This window comes from Otolemur garnettii, unplaced genomic scaffold, assembly GCF_000181295.1.
Source record: "Otolemur garnettii isolate 467f Iridium unplaced genomic scaffold, OtoGar3 scaffold00007, whole genome shotgun sequence".
NCBI lineage: Eukaryota > Metazoa > Chordata > Mammalia > Primates > Galagidae > Otolemur > Otolemur garnettii.
In genome coordinates, this window is record NW_003852402.1 from 19,899,614 (window position 1) to 19,926,080 (window position 26,467).

General features: G+C 39.3%; 1 protein-coding gene across 1 annotated transcript in view; it reads right to left on the minus strand.

Moving 5' to 3' along the window:
* ANO4 (anoctamin 4) overlaps window positions 1-20,198 on the minus strand; it is a 169,950-nt gene extending 149,752 nt beyond the window's left edge. The window contains exons 1-2 of the mRNA XM_023509298.1: window positions 20,012-20,198; window positions 1,930-2,034 (exon numbers count right to left, since the gene is read on the minus strand). Coding sequence (XP_023365066.1) covers window positions 1,930-2,034; window positions 20,012-20,066 — 160 coding nt within the window. The 5' untranslated portion in view covers window positions 20,067-20,198. The remainder of the gene's footprint in view (window positions 1-1,929; window positions 2,035-20,011) is intronic.
* Between the last annotated feature and the right edge of the window lie 6,269 nt (window positions 20,199-26,467).

The window sequence follows — 26,467 nt, forward strand, 5'->3', positions numbered from 1 at the left end:
GGCACCTGCCACAATGCCTGTTTATTTTTTGTTGCAGTTGCCACTGATGTTTTAGCTGGCTTGGGGCTGGATTCAAACCCGCCACCCTCGGCATATGGGGCCGGTGCCCTACTCACTGAGCCACAGGTGCCGCCCTCTTTTTTGTTTATTTTAAATTTAAATATTAAATACATGTAAATTTATATTCCTCTACCTATTTACAAAGAGGCCACCATTCTAAACTATGCAACAGTTAATATCATATTCAAATAAATGTGTCTTTACTAAGATCTAATAAAAATTAGTATAAAAATAGTCCCTTATAAATCTTTAGTCCATTTTGATGTAATTCATTTAGTTCTAAAAAAAATTAAGTTTATCTCTAGCACTTTCAGAGAAGCCAGTTTTATCATGTATTGAAAAATTCTGGCACTTTGAGCACTGTACAACCTATCTTTTAAATCAAACCAAGTAATTACATAACTTTATAACTTTCCATGAAAAGTTATTTTCTCTCCAGTGTCTACTAATTTGATTTTTATTCTCCTAGGGAAAAGTTTTCTCTTTTATTCATTAATCTAATACAAAGGGATTGCTCAACCAGAAAAAAAATCTTCATAAAAATATTTCAAAAGTAGTTTCATCTTCAGTTTCAGGGTCCTCACTTCAAGTATGTTCAAAGCCAGCGTGGAGCACATTCCTAGGGGAACTGAATGAAGGAACAGACAGCCTCATTCCAGCCTGACCTCCGTTATTACCATGTTACCTTGTCACTTAATTTTTCCCACCCTCAGTTGTCCCTTCTGGAAGGTGAAGATATTAATTGCCTCATAATGTCAACAGGATAGTATAATGATAAATGGTAATAACTACTATAAAAATGCTTAAAATTAGTCAGCAGACAATTAGTACAGAAATGTCTCAAGACTAAATGTAGAAAAAATATCCAGTGGTTTTTTATAAAAACCATATCTAAACCTCCTAAATCCAACATTGTAGAACACTATTTTTTTTTTTTTTTGAGATAGCCTCAAGCTGTCGCCCTGGGTAGAGTGCTGTGGCATCACAGCTCACAGCAACCTCCACCTCCTGGGCTTAAGCGATCCTCTTGCCTCAGCCTCCCAAGTAGCCGGGACTATAGGCACCTGCCACAGTGCCTGGCCATTTTTTTGGTTGTAGTTGTCACTGTTGTTTGGCAGGCCCAAACTGGATTCGAACCCGCCAGCTCTAGTGTATGTGGCTGGTGCCTTAGCCACTTGAGCTATAGGTGCCGAGCCCACACTATTTAATTTTTAAAAAGGAAGTGTTGCCATGTAGAATTAGAGCCCTGGTCATCAAACGGGAACAGTGAGGACTTAGCATTATGATACCACGTCAGTCATCCCCAGTGCTAAATCTATAACAGATTATAGAGTAAACAAGTTCATTCTGATAAAATTCTGAGGGAATATTTAAACCACAAATAAAATAGTCTAAGAAGAGCAAATCTTGGTTAATCAAAATGCTCAGAAAAAAGGGATTACTTCTGGCACACAGTCCATGATAAATGACCCCAGATACTCACTTTGGAGAATAAGTTTCCGATTTCAGCTTACTGCACCAGCATTTCCTTCTGACTCCTTACATTTGAGCAAAGTGATTGTATTTTGTTTTCTAAAGGCTCTTTTGGAAATTATGATTAATGAAGAAATCCAAAAATATTATCATACTCTGAGGTTTACTAAATATTATAATATACTATAGCTTCTTCAAATTGTTGTATGGTTTAGTTTCAAAAATTAAACTCTCTCTTGTGGTGTCAAAATTATTTTGCATGGTATCTATTTTAAGGTATCATTTTATTATTATTTTTACAGCTTGGCATCCAAGGTTTCCAGTTCTCGTATCCCTCCCAAATATTCTGAGAGTTCTCCACTCATGGAGAATTTTTAAAATTTGAGTGAAACTTACTTTCTTGTATTGCATTAAGAATCTCTGAAAAGTCCACATCACTCTTTGGGCCGTCAGGTAGTATTTGCATATCCAGCTGGTAGCCTTGCAAATCCACACCTCCTTCTAGAGAAATGAAAGATATTCATGGAGTTTGCACTGGTTATCAGAGAGCCCATCATTAGGGTCCCAAGGAGAAGCAATGGTCAAAATTTAAAGTGAACAGCTAGCTGATGTGCCAATGATCCTCCCTCTTGGTCAAACAACTTAAAAAAAAAAAAAAAAAAGAGGCGGAGCACACAGAAGCCATTTGTTCCTTATTGGACCATAAAGGTTCACTTATATTTCCAATGAAAAAATAAGGAAACTAATTTATCACAATGCAACATGCTTTATACCATTTATTGATAATTCCCTAGGTAAAAGTTTTAACCTATTAGCCTCCATTCAAGGACACTGACAATTATTTTCAGCTTCTACATGAATTAAAAAAGTGACATTTAACAAAATACTTTATAGCACCATATTCTCCAAAATTATAACAATTCATCTTTAAGGAAGGATTTGATATTCTTGATATCACAGAAAACAAGATATCAATACCTTCTCCATCACCATCAGACTTCCCCACCGTATCATTTATTATCCAACTATACCAGAATTCTTTTTATTTATTCTATGAAATAATTAAGCCTCTTTTTACTAGGTTTATCTAATGTAGCTTTGGCATGTCCAGAAGAAAGAAAGTTCTTATGTGGTTCCACAGACCTATAGAACGTTCGAGAGAGTCAAAGAAACCAAGATATCAAAATGTAGCTTTATCATTAACAATAACAAACCTCCTAAAAGTTTCTTAAAGGAATCAGCAAGGATGTCTCCAGTTTGAGAAGTCTGTATGGGCTAAAAAGCCAATGCCAAAACAAACACCCAGATGAATTAAAAGGGGTTTGTCCTAGCTTCTAATATTTTTTTGTAGGAATAATCCTTTTATAATCTCAGGAGTACTACTTGGCTTTAGATAACATTTCAGTTACATTCCTAAAATTTAAGAACAAGAGAAGTTACTGCCTTACGTGAACACTCATTTTCCAAGGGAAACACCCTCAGGGAACTTAATGTAACGGAAAGTACACCTTAGGAGCACATTGTAGGCAAATGAGCAAATGGGGCTATAAGGTCATCATGAAACAAAGTCAGCAAAGCTAAAGCAAAGCCACGAGCTCAGATTCACAAGTGAGACAGACCAGCATCCAAATTCTTATTATGGAACACAGATCCCGACTAAATCTTAGTTTCCTCATTTATAACACAGGGATGATAACAGTCTTGAAGTAGTTGTTAGGATTAAACAAGATAATGTATGAAAAGCTCTTAGTTGTCCAGTCACTACTCAATGAATAGAAGTTATAGGTGTCACTATTATCATCCCAAATAATTTACTACAGCAACACTGGCATTTATAGAGACTACCTAGCTACTGAAAGATGAGAATAATGAACACAATGAGAAGGTGGTCGTCAGTTAGCTCCTTGAGACCTGAGTATGCGTTGGGGGACTGTTAGGAATTACTGCTTAACATTGCAGACCCACAGCAGTGAACTTCTCAGAATCAGGAATGCAGCTGCCTCATTGCAAGGGTCTAAAGTTACCTGTGAGACAGCTTCTGAACAGACAAAGATGCTTTCCTGCTGTCCCAGGATTAAAATGGGTTCTTTGCCTTTTAATTCTATGGACAACTACCTCAAATAGGTAAGAGAAAGGTCTAATGCTTTTCAGTTTCTACTATGGGTAGTCACCTTTGTTCTACTCAATGGCCAAAGACCTCACAATGACAGCAATGGCAAAAAGAGAACAAAACAAGAAATAATAACAAGAATATTCAATACTGCCTACCTGCCCAGCTCTGAGATATGAACTTTATTATCTCATTTAGTCTTGAGGAGGAGGTGCAGGGAGATGGAGTAATTTGCCCGAAGTCATCCAACTACTAAGGCGTGAACATGTAGTACCCGTCACGCTCTTAGCTAGTCTTTAATATCACCCACATCTGACTGTCACAAAAACAGGGGTGAATTTTGCTTTATTCTTATACTTTTTATGCTTTTCACATGCCTAAAGATTTTTATAACTTTAAAGACATTTAAAAGTTTAGTCTGGGACAGTGAAAGATAATTATTTAGAGTTTAGGATTTAACACTAAAAAAAACACTACAGATATTAAACCATATATATTAAATTAACCAATTTAATACACAATTTTTTCTAAATTAATGCAGTTCTTTACATGTGTAAAGCAAATAACCCCACATTGCAGGATTCAACATTCTAATGTCCTTGTAAACATTAAGATCACATTTAGAAACTCTAAAGTATAAGGTGTTTTTCTTACTTTGCTCTAGAAAAAAATATAGAATACTCTTTTGCAAAGTATAATATAATGATCTAGAACTTTAGAACTTCTTTTTTTTTTTTTTGAGACAGGCTGTTGCTCTGCATAGAGAGCCATGGCATCATCATATCTCACGGCAACCTCAGTCTTTTGGACTTAAGAGATCTTCTTCCCTCAGTCTCCCTAAGTAGTTGCAACTATAGGCACCTGCCACCTGATTGACAAGTTTCTTTCTATTTTGAGCAGAGACAGGGTCTTACTCTTGCTCAGGCTGTGCCTGAACTCCAAGGCAGCAATCCACCTGTCTTGGCCTCCCAGAGTGCAAGGATTACAGCTGTGAGCCACTGTTCCCGGCCAATGGTCTAGAACTTCTGACAGTAAGTCATTCATTAAAATTGTACCTGACAAAATGGAGACTAGTGTAAAATAAAGACTTCTGCAACCTTTCCTAAATGGAGAATGATCAGTGCTCACGGGCATCTTCAATGATGGACAGTCCTCCACCATTAGCACAATTGCCCCACGTGAAAGAGTCTAAATGATTTCAATATATAAAAAGTAACATGTTTACTTTGTGCTTATGATGTTTGTTTACTTATTAGTCATATAGTTTTGATGTAATTTCTAGAAAGTTAAGAATCTGTGTTCTTCCCTATTGTCACAAATGTCTCTCTGACTTTGAGTCAGAACACAAAGCTCTGAACAGCTAGGCCAGAGAGCAAAGATGTCAAGATTCAAACTGAAGATTCTTTAAAATATCGCCCCACTGAGTCTCAGCAATTGGCCCGCAACTAAGTATTACAGTCCAAGGAAACTAAAACATGTAAGTTACACTGAAGAGGGAAGCGAAACAGACTCCTGAGGACATAGAAAACCTATTTAAAAACCAAAAATAGCTACAAAATCCATGTGATCTCCAGATTTGTCTTTAGGTTTTTCCCACATTTGATGAATAGATGGGATTGTATTTCACTTCTCATTATGATTCTGAAGAATGAGTCAAGTTGAAAGTAGTTTTAATAAAAATACCCTTGATAACAGCATTTACATTTAAGTGCTTAGTTGAGAAAATAATCTTTTAAAAATTCATTTTAGATTTGTATCTAGCTTACGTGGATTTTTATACAATAGAAACATTTTTTAAAATGAGCTCCAAACATGAATTTCTTTCTTTCTTTTTTTTAAATTAAATCATAGCTGTGTATATTAATACTATCATGGGGTACAGAGTGTTGTTTCTATATACAATTTGAAATACTTTCATCCAACTGGTTAACACAGACTTTACCTCCTTCATGTTTACATGGATGGAGCTGGAAAATATTCTTCATAGCAAAGTGTCTCAAGAATGGAAGAAAAAGTATCCAATGTACTCAGCCCTGCTATGAAACTAATTTATAGCTTTCATAGGAAAACTATAACCCAATTTTAGCCCAAGAATATGGGGAAAGGGGGGGGAGGATGCATGGAGGGAGGGTGATTGGTGGGATCATGCCTATGGTTCATCCTATAAGGGTACATGTGAATCTCTCTAAATGTAGAATATAAATGTCTTAACAGAAAAACAAACATGAATTTCTTGAACAGTAAACATGTTAATGCCAGTCCCATCACATTTTTGTTCATAAAAATCCCTTTGTATTTTCCAGGCCCACTCAAATTGTCTGCTTCAGGAAGTATTTCTTGATTCTGGTAAGTAAATATCATTTTTCTATCCACTGAACTCTCATAACTATATTATCTTTTCTATAGTATGTATTTTTTCATAAAAAAAGGTAGGTGGAGTAGATAGATAAAATGTGAGTCCTGTTTCTACCCATCTAGGCATCTTCCTCATTGTGAGTGCCCTCAACTACACTGTAGCACATTGTATCCTAGGACCAAATTGCATCTGCCTTTTTAAAAAATCTCTTATAAACCCTAGAACAAGGCTTTGAACATATAGTTGAATAAAGTTGCTCAATTGGTGTTCTTTTACTACAATTTCACACTATTAGAAACAATAATGGATATAGGCCAAGAAAATTGCTCCTGTTTTTCTTCCTAGGTTATCTGCAGACTGCTAGGAAAGACATATTATAGATCATTTTTTATAAGTTTTTCTGCAAAACCTTGTTAAATCGTAGCATATACTAAATAAAATCTCAAAGCTCCAAAGAGCTCATAATGAAAATCAATTGCTATCCCTTTTGCCATAAGCCTTCCTCCCCAGAATGACTACTTTTAAGAGTTTCTGTTGGATATATCTAAGTGTGCATTGCATTGTTTCTTGATTTATGAATTTTATATACTACCTGTTATTTTCTAAGACACATGACAGTGTAACTGCTGCCACTCCCCACTTGCCCGCCACTAACCTACAAAATCACCATTCTAAGTAATTCCCTTAGATTTCCTTAGTTACTTTAAATAAATTACTGAAAATTACATTCCAAATTCAATAAAATGGAGACATAGCTTATATTTGAAAATTAGCATACATGAGCTAAAGAGAAGATTTTTGGCACTTAACTGACCTGCATTTGAATTCTACTTTTCTGTGACCCTGAGACATGAAATCATGAGTTCATTAAGCCTTATCTTCCTCACTTGTAAAATGAAGAGGATGAGATTTTTTGGAGGCTCTAGTAAAAATATATTACAGACAGTGTATGTAAAGAATTTGGGCCATCCTGTTCAATTAGGATGATTCACTACAAACTTTAAATGACATTCATTCTCTGCAAAATGAGGGCCCTAGGTTAAAAAAAAAAAAAGAAAAAAGATCTTATAATTTGTGACATGGAAAAGTTACTTTATATTGAAATAGAAATAAAGAAAAGTCCAAACATCAACTCTTACCTTCCTCATGTAACACAAAAGGTGGGGAATATGTAAAGTTGGCTTAAGAGTACAAATCATATTTTCTCTGATTTCCTTATATTAGATGATGCTCCATCTGAACTCCTGTCTATATTCCATTTATATTTTACAAATAACAATTGTTCTGAGAGGTATATTAGATGTAAATCCTCAAATACAGCAAGTTTTTAAAGAATCAGTAGCAGTGATATTTTAAAACCTGAGCTATAGATCTAAAATAAATTCTCAAAAGTAATATTTTTAGACTCAAGAGGCTGCAAAGACATGGTGTTTTGAAATTGGGAGTTTTATACTGAACTCCCCGTAGGTGGATTCAGAGTTTCTGTAACAGTGTGGAGATCCAGAAGGTTATTAAGGGAGGGAAGTCCATTGTGTGTTTACAGACCTTACCTGCTTCAGCCAGTGCTGAAGATAAATCTTTTAAGGAGAGTTCAAGGAAATAAATGCAGTTCTTCTAGAGGATCTGAAACTGGACACCCTGGATTTACATATGGGATATTCCACTGGTTCTGAAAAAATTGTTCCATCTCTGTTTCTTAACTTTATAGATATTCTATTCTGCTTGCCTATTTATTGTGCCATCAGCTGAAAATAGTTTCACAGTAGTGCATGCTTCCTAAGTGCTATTGTAAAAGATAACACATGTGATGCTCTTTTACATTATTAGTGTTGTGTAACTATAAATCTGGTGATGTTGTAAGTTCATTCTTTTACAGAAGGAAGCTTGGTGCCTATTAGTAGGAATCAACAGATTGATTCACCTGTAAGGCAAAAGGCTGTTCCCTCAAATGATTAAGGATACGTGTCCTAACAATCCGACTTTGGACTGGGTCCTGAATGGAGAACCATATTTGGCTAACATCGGGCAGATGTTTCTTAGGTCTAAAATGTTAATGATAACTCTACCACTTTAGCCAGTAATGGCTGACCTTCAACAAAAATACTTCCACGGTTCCCAGGATTGACAAAATCGTGATCTCCTAAATTATAATGCATCACTGTACTCAAGTTCCCAAGGGGACTTGGGATTCAGAACTGCAAAGATCCAAATAGCAGGAAGGAATCCCACGGTGTCTTCCAATCTCCTAGATGCCAATGTCCATGCTACAATGACAAGGACTCTTGCAGATGAAGGGAAGAGGGAGGCTTGGGTTTAGGATGGGGGACAGAATAGAAATGGTGAAGAGTTTCAGCCTTATTACAAAGTAGTTTACTCTCTCAACTTGAATGATAAGTCTTTATATATAGAAGGGCTTGAGACAAATGTAGGAAGGAATATTAGCCCTTCCAAGATGGTGAATCTCATGAAAGCTGACACTCTGCCTGTGTTGTGTGTCAGCCTCTCATCTCTAACTCAGGCAGTTAATCATAATAGAAGCTCAAGTTAACTGGCCTCAAGGTTAAGGGCGTAGGCTTTTACGTACCCACCCTCCTAGTTGTATGATGCAGAGATAAATCATTGATAGTACCAAACCCCCTACCTACACAGTATTTTCCTGTACATCCATACCTATGATAAAGTTTAATTTATACATTAGGCATAGTGAGAAATTATCAACAATTAGTAATAAAATAAAAGAATTATAACAATATAGTATAATGAAAGTTTTTTGAATGTGGTCTCTCTCTCAAAATATCTTATTATACCATACCTCAAGTATCTAAAACCACATAAAATGAAAGCATAGATGAGGAGGGACTGCTGTACTTAAATATCCTTAAGTTTCTTAAATATAGAACTCTTCAAAATAGGCTTGGACAACAGAAGCAGTTTTAAATTCCGCAAACCACCATACTTTTTCCAGAAGCTAATCATTCAGTTTTCTTTGTGGCTGCCTTTTCTACAGCTTTTCATCATTCACTCTATAGGCTCACATGGCTCAGAAAAGATTTCTTTTTGAAAAATTCTCTCCATATACATCACATAGGTCAAAATGTGTGCATATGTCCCTCAGCAAAGGAAGAAAGAAAATGCAAATAAGAGAATTTGGTATATATTTTTAGAAAACACCATTTTGTTACACAGCAAATGATAGATAGGAAGGAGCACAGATCCCAACCCCACATATGCCAAAGCCCAAAATAGGTTGTTTTCCTCAGCAACCCCCTATTGACTAAACTCACATCACACGTCTAAAAAACCCACTTAAAAAGGAAGAGATTCAAATGAAGGATGATTAATGCCCTGTCTAAATCAAAGCACTGAGGGTTCTGAAAGGCACTGCATTCATCTTCCACACCGTGAGAAAAGAAACAGAAGCCCCAAGCAGCCCTACGGTTTTGCTCCCATACAACATCAAAGTCATAGAGAAGACCTTAACATTGAGCTACACCCAAAATCCAATCACAAAGAGGAAGGCACGATTCCATCTAAGCTTCCAGTTGATTCAAGTAGAGCAGCCATATTCCTTAGATTCAGTAAGTAAGTCTCAGCCACACTTTTCAATAAAATATCTGTTTTCAGAAAAAAAGGATGAGAAAACACCAAAAGTTCACACTCAGCTAAGTTTCATCTTCAAGGAAAAAAAAAAAAGTTGGCACAGTGAGACAAATATCCATTAGGAATTGAAGTCCTGGGTTCCAGTCAGGGTCCTTATGGGTTAGCGATTCTGTGCTTTTAGACAAGTCATTTCACTTCCTGTGCCACCGTAAAACAGTGGGCTAACTCCACTTCAGAGACTGCTATGAGCACTTCAAGGACGCGTGCCAGAAACATTGGGCAAGCCCTCTGGACACAAGAGAACATCATCTAAACACCGTCTAATGTAAGCTGGTGATGCCATGATTGCCACCACTCTCAAGCTGGCCGTCCATTTATCTTGGCTTTATTTTCCCCTCTAAAGCATGAGTTGTATCTTGATTCTCAGCAGAACTACAGACACATCTTTCTCGACTGCTTTTCTTCTTTAAAAAATCTCTGCTTAATACACTTCTCCCCTTTCCCTCCCCTCAGCCTCTGTGACTACCACTTAAGGGGTAAAACAGATGTGAAAGGTGTTTGCTGAGTTCAATCTGGACTCTAATTTGAGCCCAAACCTTGACATTAGTTCTAGAAAGTAATCTTTGAAACTCTGGGGAGAAAGGATGAATTTTATCACAACAGAACTAGAAAAAGGAAGGATGAAAAAATGAAAGTCCAGAGCAGAGTAGAACAAAAACAAAAGCTACAAAGCAAAACACCACTTTGATAAAGAAATATATAACAACCTGTTAAGGTGACAACCTACGTGGTCATAGGACCCGACTGGTCCCTTCTGATGCTAAGGTTTTTGACTATTGCAGGGCCACGAATTTAAATTTTCCAAGGCTCTTTTAATGTTAACTTGCTAGAAATGTGGCTACCAAGTTCACTGAAGAAGCTACTAGCTCACTGAATGAGAGAATCAGGAAACCTGAGCTGAAATCTTGCCTCCGCTACTTACTGGCTGTGTGACCTGGGGCCAGTTACCTTTATCTGTGCCTCAGTGTCTCCATCCATAAAATAAAGATAAGAGCATGAAGATGTGATGGAAATTAAACAAAATGATAAATGCAGATAACTTAATTCTTGAGGTTGAGAATATGGTGCTTAACACACTGAAGCAATAATTTTATGATTGTCAAACTATGCATTTAATGCCTGTATAGACAGACAACACTACCACCATTCTAGCTCCCTGGAAACAGCAAAATCCTTAAGTTTCTTTCTGCAAAATAACTATGTCCCAGCATTTAAATACCATATCTTTATCAGAGAAAAATAATCAACCATGAAGGGGGAAAGGGCCACTTAGGTTTGAAAAGTGAGATAAAAGAAATCGTGTTAGAAATGACTTGGGAAATTACTGAAACCTATCAGCAAAATGTCATTTTACAAATTCTCGAAGAGAAAAAAGGACACATTCTCTGATTAATGACATTTCTCTAGGGCTGTAGGATGGGCATAATAGATAAAAGAAAAGCAATAGAAGAAATAGTTCAGGTTTTAGAAAGCTTCTGATTCTATTTTATATGGCACCGTCATCAGTGAGGATAATCTGATCTATATCCATTAAGCTTTCCAGTTTCAAACTCACAAAAATCAAAATCAATGTTTCAGTTTATTATGCATTTGACCCTTAAGTGGCAATCCTAAACCTAGTGTCATTTAATACTTTTATTATTGGCCTATCAAGGGGGATGAAAAATAATATTAATTAGTTATAAGTGGTGAAAAGATAAGGTCAAAATGAAATCGATACACAAGAGAAACAATTGGAACAATCAAAAGGAAACAGGAACCACAAATTGAAGAAGGTGGTGAAAAGCTTCTGTGTTGATAGAGCACAATGAGAGACCATCTTACTGGTAATTCCTGTGCAGGTTAACTGGGAAACTGTTACACAACTTGACGACTGAGAAAGGAAAGACTCTGGGGCATAGGTACTTTTCAGCTTTCTAATCTTGCCTTTGATGATGGTGACAACAAACATGATCACTGCCATTTATCACGAAGCCCCTAGGATGCCAAAGATCATACTGGGCATTTTATATGAATTAATTTAATCATCACAATGAAGTTGTATGTAGGGTTGCCAGATATAGCACATAAAAATACAGGGTGCCCAGCTAAATGTGAATTTCAAATAAGGAACAGAATTCTGATTGTAAATGTACCCTATGCAATATTTGGGACATACACTCAAAAAGTCTTGTTATTTATTTGGAATTTAAATTTAACCGAGAGGACTGTATTTAATCTAGCAAACGTAATACTGTGAGATAGGTATTAATATCCTCATTTACTGATGCAAAAACTACGATTCACAGAAATGAAGTAATGTGTCCAGGCTGTATAGCTATCAGTTAACACATCGGGTTGTAAACATCTAACAGTGAAGCTTGCATTCAGAACCAGTATAACACACTGTCTCTGTTATTACATTCTTTCTTGCATCTGATGGCCATCCTCCCTCCTTCTTGTTGATATCCTAGTTGACTTCAAAGTCAAATGTGCAGACCAGGTGCCTTTTGAATTCCTCTAAATTTTCCCCAGTCCGATGCTCCCATAACTGTATTTAGATCTCTGTTCCAGCCCTTAATACAATCCGACTTCTACCCTGGCTGGTTAAGCACACATCGCTGTAGTGAGCATTCTTCCACATACATTTCTTTCTTAATGTCACCTGTTTTTCTTTCTCGGGAAGTATCTCTCTGTGTGTACAGCCCAGGTGGCAGGAGAAATAAAGGGGAGCTCTCCCCTGATGAAGGCTAAAGGGAAGAATCTTCCATCCTACTCTTCGTGTCATACTCTCTACCCAGCAAGAGAAAGGCACCTGGCCAACGGGGCTGTCTTTCCCAAATCTTCAAAATTTGAGCCAAGTGAGGCCAAACTGAGAAAAATGGTACGAGTTCATTCATTCCAGATAGTCCAATAAAAGTTTTTTTCTTGATTTCTGTTCCTTTTCCAAGTCTGGTTCTTTAGGTTTTCTATTCACGTCCTTCAAATTTAAATTCCTTCTTCGCTGAGATGAAAGAATTGGTTTCTGTCGTTTACAACAAAGAACACTTACGGTCTCTCTTGGACGTGACCATGAACATCTCAAGAGCCACATTTAATAGGGTTCCGTACCATTCCAGCTCCAAGGAAGGCATCTTCCTAATAAATATTTGTTAGTGGAGAGCAGGCACTCAGAAATGTTTGTACACTCCAAGGAGGATAAACAAACTGAAATTGTTCAGACTAATGGCATGGAAGCTCTACAGGACTCCCATGCCCTTTCTTTTTGTACTTAACAACCAGCCTGAGTGGGCTTTTAGAGAGCACTTTGGGAACTGAGATTATTAACTTTGTAAAAAAAAAAAAAAAAAAAGAAAATAGATGGATAACTTAATAGGCCTCAATATGACTAAAATGTCCATACCACTTCTAAGATCGATGACTCATTGCAAATAAGAAACTCAGTTTGAGAGCTCCTCTGTAATTCCCCAACAGGGAACTGTGATGCATTAATGTAAGGGCACTAAAAATAAAGAAAATGGAAATGACATCACATGCTACCTTGCCAGAAGAATACAAATTTTGCAAAATACCTTTCCAGACAACAGGTTTCTAATTGTAATTTGTTTAATGTATTTTTTCCTTAATTATAAATCTATGCTAAAGGATTAGCTTTATTTATACTTGTAATCTGTTTAACGTATTTTTTTTCTTAATTATAAATCTGTGCTAAAGGATTAGCTTTATTTATACTTGTCAATATATGTAGGATTTCAGAACCTTTGAGAAAATGATGGATAGATAAATAGAGACGTGTTTAAAAGGTGAGAGCAGTGACTTGAGAGATGCCAATTGTTTCACATCACTATTACACCATTAGGAAATACCTCAATAACATTTCTTTAATTTTCATGATGTTATTATCAGCACGGATGCCAATTTAAAAAAAAAAAAAAGATAGACTCATTTCCCCAGATCTAACTCAAACAATTCTGGGCACTGCATTTTCAAAGAGGCCATACTGAAATCGGCTGTTTGTACAAGCACAGAGGGTAGAATAGTAAGGAATCTGAATATCACATCATTCAAGGAAGGACTGAAGAAGTGAGGAAATGCTTCACTTGGAAAATAGCTCAGGGGGAGTCTTTAAACAACTGAAGAATTGTCATGGGAAGGACGAATTTGATTTACTCTTTATAACTTCAGAACGCAAACCTCTATCTGGGGGTAGAAGAGATTTCTACAAACAACAGATCATCATTTGTGAAGACCCTTCTCTGAGCAGCGCATGGTGTTAGGACCAATGGAAGGTCCAAAGATGAGTTGAGGACAGTTCCTGCCTTCCCGGAGAACTTGATATAAAACCATAAAACAGATGGACTTTAACAAGGCTCCCAGGTTCTGTGGAAGCCTGAAATTGGACATCCATTCTGACTCGTGAGATCTAGAAAGCCTCTTGGAGACAGTAGAATTTGAGTTACATTTTGAAGAACAAGAAGAGCTAGATAGACATTAATTCAGGGATGAGGGAGGGGCTTGAGCAATGGTAGAGAAAGGTAAAAATGAAAGCCTATTTGAGAAAGAGGGGAGAGCTTGGGATGGCCGAAGCAGAATGATGTCAATGATATAGAATCAAAGGGGATTAGTCTGGAAAAATGTGGAGAAAGTAAATTGTGGAGGGCTTGAAAAAACCAGGCTTATACTTTCTTCTGGACAGTCATAAAGATTTTTAAGAACAGGTGGGCTAATAGTAATTATCTTCTCGGGAGGAGAACTTTGGGGTGGTCCAGAAAAGTAAATAGAAAGAACCATTGAGGGCAATTGGCCAACATCTAAACTCCCTCCATGGGCCCCTGAGAGTTCTGTGATTAGCATCAGTCTCTTCCCCACTGTGCCATTCATCTTCTTGCTTGAATGAAACTTGGATCTTTCCAGAGGTCGCCACTCCCCTATGGCTTTTTCATGTGTTATTCTTTTTCTCCTACATCCCTGGCACCAATGTGGGGAAGGAGTAAGTAGGCATCTTCCTCAAGTCTCAGAGCCCCCTCCAAGCCATACTCCTTCTACCTTTTCTAAACACCTCCGGCCTTGAATCTCATGTTCTGGTATCACATCACCTTCTACCCTTTATCTGCATACTCACTTGCTACCTCCCAGACTATACTCCCTTATTTCTTGATGAGGTTAATGCCTGGCTTACCAAGTCTCCCCAAACTACCCAATTCTTGACCACTTCAATATACAGGGTATATGTAGATGCTCCTTCCCACACCCTGGCCTCTCGGTCCCTGAGAATTCTTTCTTCTAGTGATCTTGCCCTCTGCCCTATTACCATCTCTCATTTCATACCCTGGCCGAGGCCTTGCCGTTGCCAATAACAGCACCCCCTTCCATGATATCACTGCCATGCACTCCATTCTCGGTCTGCTCGGCTTATCTTTCCTGTTCCTCCACCTTTTACCCTAGCCCCAACACACTGCAGCCAACTGATCCTACCAACGTTTCACTGTTCCTCATGCCCGTGATACTTCATGCCCCTTTTTGCTAAGTGTAAATTCCATAATCAATTACTATAATCGCTGCATCTTCGATTTCCTCTCTCCTTTCCTACTTCCTTGGCAAAACCACAACCTGATCAAATTCAACTCTCCACCCGTTCCATGCCTTTTTTCATATAGCTAAACAAGGAAAAACACACAATGATGGTAAATTAGGCCTGCTTTAATTTCATGATAATGAATTTCAAATGCCCTTTAATGTGAGCTATCTAAACCTCTGTCTCAATCTCTCTGTCTCTCTCCCTCTCTCCACTCCCCTGTCCTTTCTGGCTGCTCCATTCTCATTCTCAGTAACGACCTTGCTCTTCCCACATTAAAGACTGTCATGGTGGGAAAAGAACATCTTAGACTTTCATCCTGCCTGCAGACACTCACATATTCCTCTTTCCCATCTGTTATTTGTTATCACAGACAAAGTACCCATGATCCTTTCTCACTGATGCCCACGTCATAAATCCTCTCATCTCAAACACCATGAATCCTCCGCTACAGATTTTCAGTTTGAAAAGAAACTCTCTCTTGACCTTACTTATCCTCCATGTGCTGCCCTATTTCTTCATGACCTTTTGCAGCAAAACTGCTCAAAGAAAAGTTGCCAATATTCACAGAGACTAATTTGTTGTCTCTTTCTCTCCAAAACTCTCTTTAATCAGGGTTTTGTCTCCACCACTTCGCCAAAACTGCTCTTAACAAAATCACCATTGACCTCCACTTTACTGAAATCAGTGGCCAATTTTCAGTTCTCATCTTACTTGACTTTCAACGACATTTAACCTATAATTATTCTTTTCTTCTGGACCAACTTTTTTAATTTCCAAGATGTAGCACTTCTGTTTTTTTCCATTGTTGCTGGTTTTTCTTCCTTGGCCTTTTATGCTGGTGGCCCATGTCCTCCTTGGCTATTTACCACTGTTGAGCCCCAGATCTCAGCCTGTGATCCTTACCCTTTTCCACCTATCCTTCTCCTTTTGGTCATCTCTTTATCTCATAGCGTTAAATAGCATATCACATATCAATGATATCATTTTTAACCCCCGACATGGAGATCAAGCTATCACCCATGTGATCTTGCCAGTTCATGATATCATCATAGCTACAATCAAACTTCTGATCTCAGCCTTGTCTTTGCCGTCAAAGCCACCAAACATGCTTATTCTGTAGCCTTTTCCAAATTGATTTTACTCAGGCCCAAAACTTTAGAGCCATCCTCTGCTCTTTCTTTCTTTCTTTTTCTTTGCAGTTTTTGTCAGGGGCCGGGTTTGAACCCACCACCTCTGGTATACGGGGCTGGCGCCCTACTCCTTGGAGCCACAGGCACTACCCTATCCTCCACTCCTTTTCCTCTTTTATCCTACATCCAGTCCATCAGGAAATTCTGCTGGCCCAACCTTTAAATACATCCAGAATCCAAATTCTCGCCAATGCTTCCACCACTCCCCCTCAGAGTGACCATGATCTCTCCACTGGGTCATTTTGGAGGCCTTCTATCTGACCTTCTTCTTTTTATCCTCCCCCTATCATCTATTCTTCCCCATAGACTATATTACATCTTGTTAAAGTCAGCTCACAGGTTTCTTCTGCTCAGAACCCTGTAAGAGCTTCCACTTCACACAGGGCTCTGTGTCCATACAATGGCTTATGAGTTCCTGCCCCACTGGTCCCTGTGACCTCACTGACATGACTTTCCTCCTCACACACTCCACTCCAGGTTCAAGGGCTATTCCTCAAACCACCAATCTCACTCCTACTCTAGGACCTGTCCGCTGATGGTCTCTCAGCTGGAATAAAGCTGCCCAGATATCCACGCGGCTGGCTTAGCAACTTGTAGTCTTTGATTACACATCTCCTCCATGATTCGGCCAACTCTGTCCACCTTCTTTAAAATTGCAACATGTCACTCCCTTCTTACCACCTGACTCCCCCACTTTTTCTTTTATCCATCAGACTTATCTCCTTCTTAAACACTGTGTGTGTGTGTATATATCATATATAGTCTATACATATGAAAAACAGAAGTAATTATAACATCACTATACATAAGAGCAATATAGTGTTTATATATTATGTGGTTTATTTATTATGTGTGTTCATTATCTCTCTTAGCTACTAGGAAAACTCTCAAAGGTGAAGACTTTTGTCTATACTTCTTGACAGTAAGGAGCAATTGAAATGCTCTTGTAATAGTCTAAAAAATGCTTATGAAGGTTCACTTCAGTCCTATCCTGCAAATATTTATTGGAAGTACAAAGATAAATAATCCAGAAGCCTTTCCCTTGAAGACCTTTTCAGTGGACAGATAGGTAATTTCAAAATGCCAAAAGGTAATGGAGCAGAACCTGGGCTTCCTGGACAGGACAGCATGAGCAAAGGCCAAGAGGCACAAAATGCTATCAAGTATTCAGAGAACTGAAAACTCATCACTGTGGTTGGAGTGATGGTCTATCTGATGAGCCCTTGCTGAGGCTACAGTCTCTGGTTATTCAATGACCACTCACCCAGTGTTGCTGTGAAGGTGCTTTGTAAATACAATGAAAGTCCACCATTAGCTGAGTAAGGGAGGTGTTCCTTGATAATCTAAATCAGACTGATTCAATCAGGTGATTGAATGAAGCCCTGAAAGAAGAATTGAGGCTTCCCTGAAGAAGAAATTCCAGCTATGGACTGCAGCTTCAGTTGTGTGCCAGAACTCTAGCCTTCCCTTCCATACAGCCTTCCCTGTGCATTCAGACTTGCCATCTGACCCTGCAGTGATGAAAGGTAATATTTTGCCACCGATCTCTAGAATATATCTTCTACTGGTCTTTCTTTTCTGGTTGAATCCTGATGGCTTCACTATAGTAATAAAAGTTAAGGAAGAAGAGGGCAAAAAGTACAAGGTGAGAGGCAGCAGGGCCCAGATAATGAAGGGCATTAGTTTGTAACATGCTAAGAGGTTTAAGCTGGACTGTATAATCCATAGGACAAGCACAGTGAGGGGTAAAGATAAATTAGTCTCAATTTGATGTAAAGGGTGTGCTGGGCTGAGGCAAGAGGAAGAGAGAGGCTGGAGGTTGAGAAATTAGGAAAATACCAAGTGACAGAAGTAAGAGGAGAACCAAGAAGACTGTCATGGAAACCCAGGGAAAGGTGTTTGGAGAGGAAGTGGGTGGTCCCTGCTGATCTGGGCATCAGAGGAGCCTGGCAAGCCTCCACCAGGTTCTGATAAAAGGAGGTCACGGAAGCCCTCAAGAACAGCCAGGATAGAGCAGAGGAGCGAGAAACTGTCCTGTTGGTGGAAGAGTGACTGGGAAATGAGAGAACAGAGCAAACAAAGATAGATGGCTCTTTCAAAAATTTGGCTTAGAAGGGAGGAAGGAAAATGGTAGTAGAGAGAAAATGATAGAGTGTCAAATGAAGATGATGCATGGGAAAAGCTTGAGCCTTTTCACGGACTGAAGTCAGCTGTACAGAAGGGGAACAGTGAAATGAAAACAATGGACACATTCTCCTGAGCAAGCTTCCAGAGAGGCAAGGTGGTCAAGACCCAAGGACACAGATGAAGGGTTGGCTGAGAACAGCTGGAATCCCCTCATCTTCTGAAAAGTGGAGGAAAAGGGGCAAGAGTCAGGGTAAGTGATAGAGTTAAGTGATAAGGACCATAGGGGACCTCCAGTAATTCATGTTCAAAGGCCCTGAGGTTTCTTGGTAAGGTCAGGAAACAGATCACCTGCTAAGAGAGAGAGGATGGCTTGGCACAGATTAAAGATGAGGCTTGGCTTCAGCAGGGACTGGGTGGCCCCCTGCCACCACATTCCACACAGGAATCAGGGTGGGTGACAGTTATTAGTCAGAATAAATTCTGAATTCCCTTGCAATGTGACTTTTTGTTTTGTTTTGTTTTTAGACAGTCTCACTATGTCAACCTGGGTAGAGTGCCATGGCATCATCATAACTCACAGCAACCTTGAACTCTTGTACTCAGGCAATCCTCTTCCCTTAGACTTCTCAGTAGCTGGTACTACAGGCACATGCCATGATGCCCAGTTAGTTTTTCTATTTTTTTAGTGAACATGGGATCTTACTCTTGGTCAGGTGGATCTCCTGAGCTCCAGCGATCCATCTGCCTGGGCCTCCCAGACTGCTGGGATTACAGGTGTGAGCCAATATGCCTGACCCAATTTGACATTTCTGTAACATTACTTTGCAGGGACATTGCCCTGACCACTGATGCTTCCTCACACCCCAAACAATGCCCAGCATGTTGCAGGCACTCAATAAACACTTGTTGAATCAGTGAATGCATGAATGAAAAGTGAGCTTCTCCCCAATATAAGCACAGAAAATTTTCACCCGCTTTAATGAATAATTATTTTAATATTTTAAAGAGATCACAGATGCTTCCCAGAAGACTTAAAATTTAATACAATGACTCTAGTCTTCTCTCTTTACCACAGAAGGATGTGCAAGCCAACACAGATAACTCAGGTTTCAAGTGAGCACTTCTACCTTGAAAGTTTTTTCTGTGTCATTTTAGATCAAATTATCAGGAAAATGGCCCAATCTCTATTTGGAAGAAGTTTTTCTGGACCAAGCAAGAGTTTATTCATTCTGACTTTCATTTAGATTCCATCACTATGGGTGGAAGTTAGCCTCGACCATCTTTATTACATCCAGCTCTGTCTTCTCTTAAGGGTCTTGGTGGCACTTGTCACTAACTGTGGTGACATGAGGGATTCAAAACAACTTCTAAAAAAAGGCTTAACTGGAAGTGGGGCATCATCATATAATAATAATATAATACAGGCTCTGCCAGGTTGCTGCTAACATGGGTCCCTGCTGAGCCTCCCCGTGCATTACCTGGGTGGAAGACTTTGGCCTTTCCATGAGTGATCCCAGAAGAGCTCGCCTCCATCTTCACTGACCTCCGGCCTGGTGGGAGTGAGGAATGCCTGACCACACGCAGGCGGCGTGACCCCGGGCGGCTTGCCACACTTCGCCGTTGATGGATTTGCAAACGTTTTTCAGCCCCATGAATAGATAAACTTAAACCTGGAATAAGAAATAACACCATGAGACTGGAGAAGGCAGTCCAGAAGGGCTACAGTGCTCAGTTAGGTTCTCGGATGAAATCCAGAGTGCTGAAGCAGTTGTGCTGAAAATTCTTAAGGTGCTGGGCTTCATCCAAAAGTGGACATCCTATTTATCATAACAAGACTTGTACATGAGGGCATCCGATAAGGTCAAATATGAACATTCTTATTGATATTCTTTTCAAAATCCTGGGAAACACATCTATAATTGGCATGCTGCTACCCAGGCCAATGGGGCCTAGGAATTGGTGCTGGGGTATCTAAGATTTTGGGGGGTTTTTTTGTTTAAATTTCAGAATAAGAGGGTACAAATGATTAGATTACAATGTTTGCGTTTGTTAGGTGAGGTCCCTGTTGTAGTTGTACCTCTCTCACCCAGGAGGTGACCCACACACCCTTACATTGTGCCCATTAAGTGGGAGCACACCAATCCCCCTCCCTCCTCCTCTGCCCTCCCTCCTCCCTTTTACCTTCAACTTGAATTAAATTGAGTTTTACTCTTATGTGAGTGTGTATTAGATCATCTATGCTTTTGTATTTGTATTACATACATTGAATACCTGCTTTTCCATTCGTGTGATACTTTACTAAAGAGAATATTCTCCAATCTATCCAGGTGAATACAAGGCATCTGGAAGTTCCATAAAAATCAAGGAATTTTTCCCACAGGATTCACAGATAGGCTCGTTGATTGCACACATGTTTACACTTTCGATAACCTTAGAATTATGTGCATCTTTGGAACTTTTTTATTTGGGAAAATTTCAAATGTACTAAAAGCACAAACAGTGTAATGAATAACACTTTTCAGCTTTGTTCGATCTACCCCGCTCCCCTTGTTGCTGGTTTGCTTTTTAGCTGCTGAAGTAGTTTAAAGTGACTCCCAGACAGCACGCCATGCTCACCAGAAGCAACATGGATTGAATTAACTTACAAAAATTACACTCATGCGGATTCTATTTCCGGATGCATCCAACTATATGAAAAATGTCTGAGTTCCAAGGCTATCTCTGAAAAAAACACTCATTGGTCACCACCAGAGGCTGCTAAGATACCCATTTATTACTCAGAAAATTGATGAAGAGAAAGAAGCATTTATTCTGTCCTGCCTTTACTAACCATATTTCAAGGTAACCAAATAGCTGATGCGGCAGAGTTCTTCGGTGCAAAATTCCTGCTAATAAATACTGAGAGAAAAGAGAATCATAAAATCATTCTAGAAGCCCCACTGAAATACGAAAGTTGACATGATTTGTCCAAAGAAGCACTGGGAGCACAGAGCCGGAATTCAAACTCAGAGCTAACTGAATCCAGATGTAAGTATTCCAAATTGCATATAAAAGCAGCACATTGTATCCCATCAATGAATTAATGTACACAGTTATTATTTAATAAAAACACAAATAAAATAAATGTTAAAGAAAAAGAACCAAGAAAAGGTGATAGCCTTATTTAATGCCAACAAATCAGCAGAACTCAGTCAGGAGCCACATCACCTGATAGGAGAAAGCTTAGCTTCACCAAACCACAGAGTTTTTGGTTAAGAGGAGATTCTGTCAAAACTTGAATGTAGGGATGGTGCCTGTGGCTCAAAGGAGTAGGGCAATGGCCCCATATTCCAGAGGTGGCAGGTTCAAACCCAGCCCCGGCCAAAAACTGCAAAAATAAATAAATAAAATAAAATAAAAATTAAAAAAAAATTGAATGTAGAAATTTAGAGTTGGCAGTTGCCTTATTGTTTAGCTCACAAATCTGGTTCCTTTTACAGCAGAGGAAACTGAGACCTGGGGAGGTAACATTTGGTTTATGGATTATCAATACTTGAAGGCTGCAGTGAAAAAATCAACTATGATCCCAGAAAACAGAGAAATCACCAGCCTGCTCAGAGGTAAAGTGCAAGATCAGCAACCACAGGTCGTGTCAAAGGCATGAAGAATCACCTTACATTTCCCCAGGTGGACAAAAATAGGATATGACCTGGGCCAGCCAATTTGTAAATTATAACAAATCATAAGAAAGGATGACCCAAAGCAGAATGAGGTTTGGTCAGCCAAGGAAACATTAAAACAAACAAGCAAACAGCACACAGTGTCTTAGAGACAGACATGGTCAGTGCCCACCTAAGAATTCAATGGTCCCGATTACACAGCCAGTTCTCATGTACGATTTTATCCTCCTCTACCCATTTAACTGCCCTCATTCTGACAAGGCTCACCAGACAAACTACTGGTTAGGATTTGGCACCCAGTACAGGAAGAGAGGGCTTACACTAGTATTCCTGTCTACCCGGCAGACACGGTTCTCAGTGTGAGCTAACAGATGAACATCCTGGGCTTTACACATCTACTTTCTTGTGGATTATTTAGTATGAGTCTGCCCCTAAGATCCAATTTCTAAGTCCACAGTGCTGTGACCCTGAGCCCCCAGTCTCAAGAAATTCACCAGGTTAGGACTGCCATATTGGGTAGTCCCTTGGGAGCCAGCCTGGCTTCCCTTGTTTGGACTACATTAGTGTTTTATTGTTCTTATGAGCGTATAATTATTTATATATTAATTTCATATTAGTATGGAGTACATGGGATATTTTTTTTCATTCTTGCAATACTTTACTAAGAAGAATGTATGTCAACTCCATCCAGGTAAATGTAAAAGATGTACAGTCTCCATCTTTTTTAATGGCAGAATAATATTCCACGGTTTACATATACCACAGTTTGTTGATCCATTCATGGGTTGATGGGCATTTAGGTCATGATTATGAATTGAACCATAATAAATATTCTAGTACAAACACAGCCTGATGTGTGTTGCCTGGCTTCCCTTGGCGATGTGTGTCCTGGTCTGATGCCCAGGTCCCTGGGCAGGTGCAAGCCTTCTCTGTCCCAGGACCTCTGTCTATGGTAGGACAGGCACGGCAACATCAACCCAGCTTTCTTCTGCCCTACTACTCTCTGTATCACTGCTGTGTGTTCCACATTTCCACAGAGGGGCAAACTGAACATCTGTAGACCCATCAAGACTTCAGAAAACGCAGACAGATTTGTAGGTGACAAGTGAAGGGAATGAAAGAGACATACTGTAAGCCAACATCAATCGGAAGATCCATGCAGTCTCGGTCTGCAAATATGAAATAGACTTCTCTCCTAAAAACATTTTTCCTGTCCCTTCTGCAGAGGATTACCAGGCTGGAGGGAAAAGGATTCTGACTCAGTGTGGCAGGCACTTCTAGCTTTTATGTAACTTCCTTCAAGGAAGCACAAAAGGACATGAAGTAGAATAAAAATTACACCCTGGAAATAATTAAGATGGGCACTTGAAACTGTTGAATTCTATGTTTTAAGAGTATAATAATGTAGATCATAAGAAAAATGATGAAAATAAAAGATAATTCATGAGTAGTACCAGGAAGAGATAGATATAAGGACAGTGGGATGTTACATGGAAATTAAGGAGGAACCCTTAAGGCCTGAACAAATCCATTCCAGTTGTCCAGAAACTAAGAATCCTCAGAAATACAGATAAATGACCTAGCCTATGAGCGCTTTTCTTATACAAGGGCCAAGTATCATAGCTACTACACAGGACAGCAAATACACTCCAAATACTTGGAAACATTAACATTCATAGAAGATTCAGAAGTTGAATCTTCAGAAGTGAATTGTCAGCCAATAAATTGCATCATCCAATTTGTTCTTAATTACTTTAGAAAAAAGTTGTTGACACCGATTATGTATTAAATGTCAGGCACTGTGTTCAATGTGAATCATTATCCCATTAATGCCTTATCACAATCATAAAAGACAGAATCAGGATCTATATTGTATAGATGGGAAACCTCAGGCTCACGAAGTTACTTGCCCAGGGTCATACAACAAGTGATTAACCGGAATTCCAACCCGGATCTTTCCCACTACACCTATAGTCTGAGGAATTCAATAGAAAGCCATACTTGAAGATTTAGGTCTACAGTGGTTCTCAATAGTGACTTAACAGTGAGCTATGAAGGTGGGGATTAGAAGGTTCAGAATGCTGACAATTCTTTGACCCAGCTTTTTTTTTTTTTTAATATAACCACATTTTTTTCTTTTTATTGGATGTCTATTTTTTTGAGTTTTTTATTTTTTCAAGTTAATATAAGGGTATAATTTTTAGGTTATATTGTTCTCACTTCCAGAGTAAGTTCCATTTGTAGAAGAGCCCCTCACCCAGGGGGCGTGTTATGCACCCTCACCATGTGCACATTAGGTGAGACCCCGCCTCATGCCCTCCCTCCTGCCAAACGTCCTCCTCCCTCCCCCATCCCATTTCCTTCTATCTCTGAACTGGACTACATTAGTGTTTTATTATTCTTAGGGGCATATAATTATTTCTATATTAATTTCATATTAGTATGGAGTACCTTGGATATTTATTTTTCCATTCTTGCAATACTTTACTAAGAAGAATGTATTTCAATTCCATCCAAGTAAATGTAAAAGACGTAAAGTCTCCATCTTTTTTAATGGCAGAATAATATTCCATGGTTTACATATGCCACAGTTTGTTGACCATTCATGAGTTGATGGGCACTTAGGTCATGATCATGAATTAGCCATAATAAATATTCTAATACAAATGGCTTTGTGGTAAAATAATTTTTGTTGTTCTGGGTAGATTCCTAGTAATGAAGTGGGCTCATCTCCCTCTCCCTCCCTCCCCCCAGAGTTGACTCAGGGAACGGCCCAGCCTGCCCCCTACTCCAGGCAATTTCCCAGGTCACCTGCCTCCTCCTCCTTCCCCCTCAGAAAACCCTCCCAAGTTCCCAATAGACAAAGGATGGTGGGAGCCTGCCTGTCTAAACTGTAACCATTGTTACCTAAACTGTATCCATAACCTAAACTGTAACCATTGTTATTTAAACTGTATCCATGACTACCCAAGCTGTAACCCCAGCACCCTGAGCTAACCAGCCAAATCTCACTTCTGTAACCTGCTTGCTCAAAAATTATATAAGGCAACTTGACCACTACTGGGATGGAACTATCTCTCAGGACAGTCCCCTGCGCAGATTCAATAAATTTCTGATTGAATGCATTTAAGTGGGGTCCAAGCCAATACTTTCAGGTTGCTGGGGGTACAGCAGTAATAGGACTGCAGGGTCAAATGGAAGCTCTACTTCTAGATCTTTGAGGATTCTCCATACGTCTCTCCAAAAAGGCTATATTAGTTTGCAATCCCACCAGCAGTGTAGAAGTGTCCCCTTCTCTCCACATTCACGCCAGCATCTGAGTTTTAGGACTTTCTGATGTGCTCTAATCTTGCTGGGGTTGGGTGATATCTTAGAGTGGTTTTGATTTGCACTTCTCTGATGATTAAAGACAATGAGCATTTATTTGTGTGTTTGTGTTTGTTGGCCATTCATCTATCATCCTTGGAGAAGTTTCTGTTCAAATTTCTTACCTACTTATAGTGACCCAGCTCTTTTCAAACTATCTTTTTTTCCTTTTCTTCATGTTTGGTTTATGATACCATCCAGGCAAAAATGTCCTCTTGGTTCATGACCAACCATCAAAGGCCTTATCAGTAAGAGCTGGCTAGTGCCAGACCTCCTCCTGGACATCCTTCTAGTTCCTCTGGGCCACTCCCGTCTCTAAGCTTGCAAGGAGCCTTTCATGCAGTGTCCTTGAACTCTCCCTCACCTGCCACTATATGGACAGCCTGTTTCTCAAATTAGTTCCAGAGTCTCTAAGGACAAGAATCACATTATGTACTTTTCTGATTCCTTCCTCAGCCCTGAATAAAGCACTTTGTGTAGGGCAGGTGTGAATGATGATGCCCCCTCGGTCACCTCTCCCCGTGTACTTTGCACCTACTTAGAGCAAAAATACCTCGGGTATAGACAGCACACGGGACTAAAAGCCACTCAGAGAAATGACACCGACATGATCTGGGCAACAAATTCTTACTTTAGTGCTTCTTGTTTCATTTCGTCCTCTCCATCTGTCCCACCTCCCTGAGGCCTGAAACTTTTGCTGCCTCCCTCAGCTTCAGCAGAGAGTTTCCTCTCCAACTCAGCTGAGAAGGGGGAGCTGGATGACATAAAGACTCTAACCTTCCCCCCTTTCCATCCCAAGTTATCTTTACAAAAGTACCCGGTCCATCTATGGTACTCAATAAAGACTGAAAGTCGGAATCAGGTAAACACACTTCTAGGGATGAGGAGAGGGAAGTAAAAGTAGAGGTT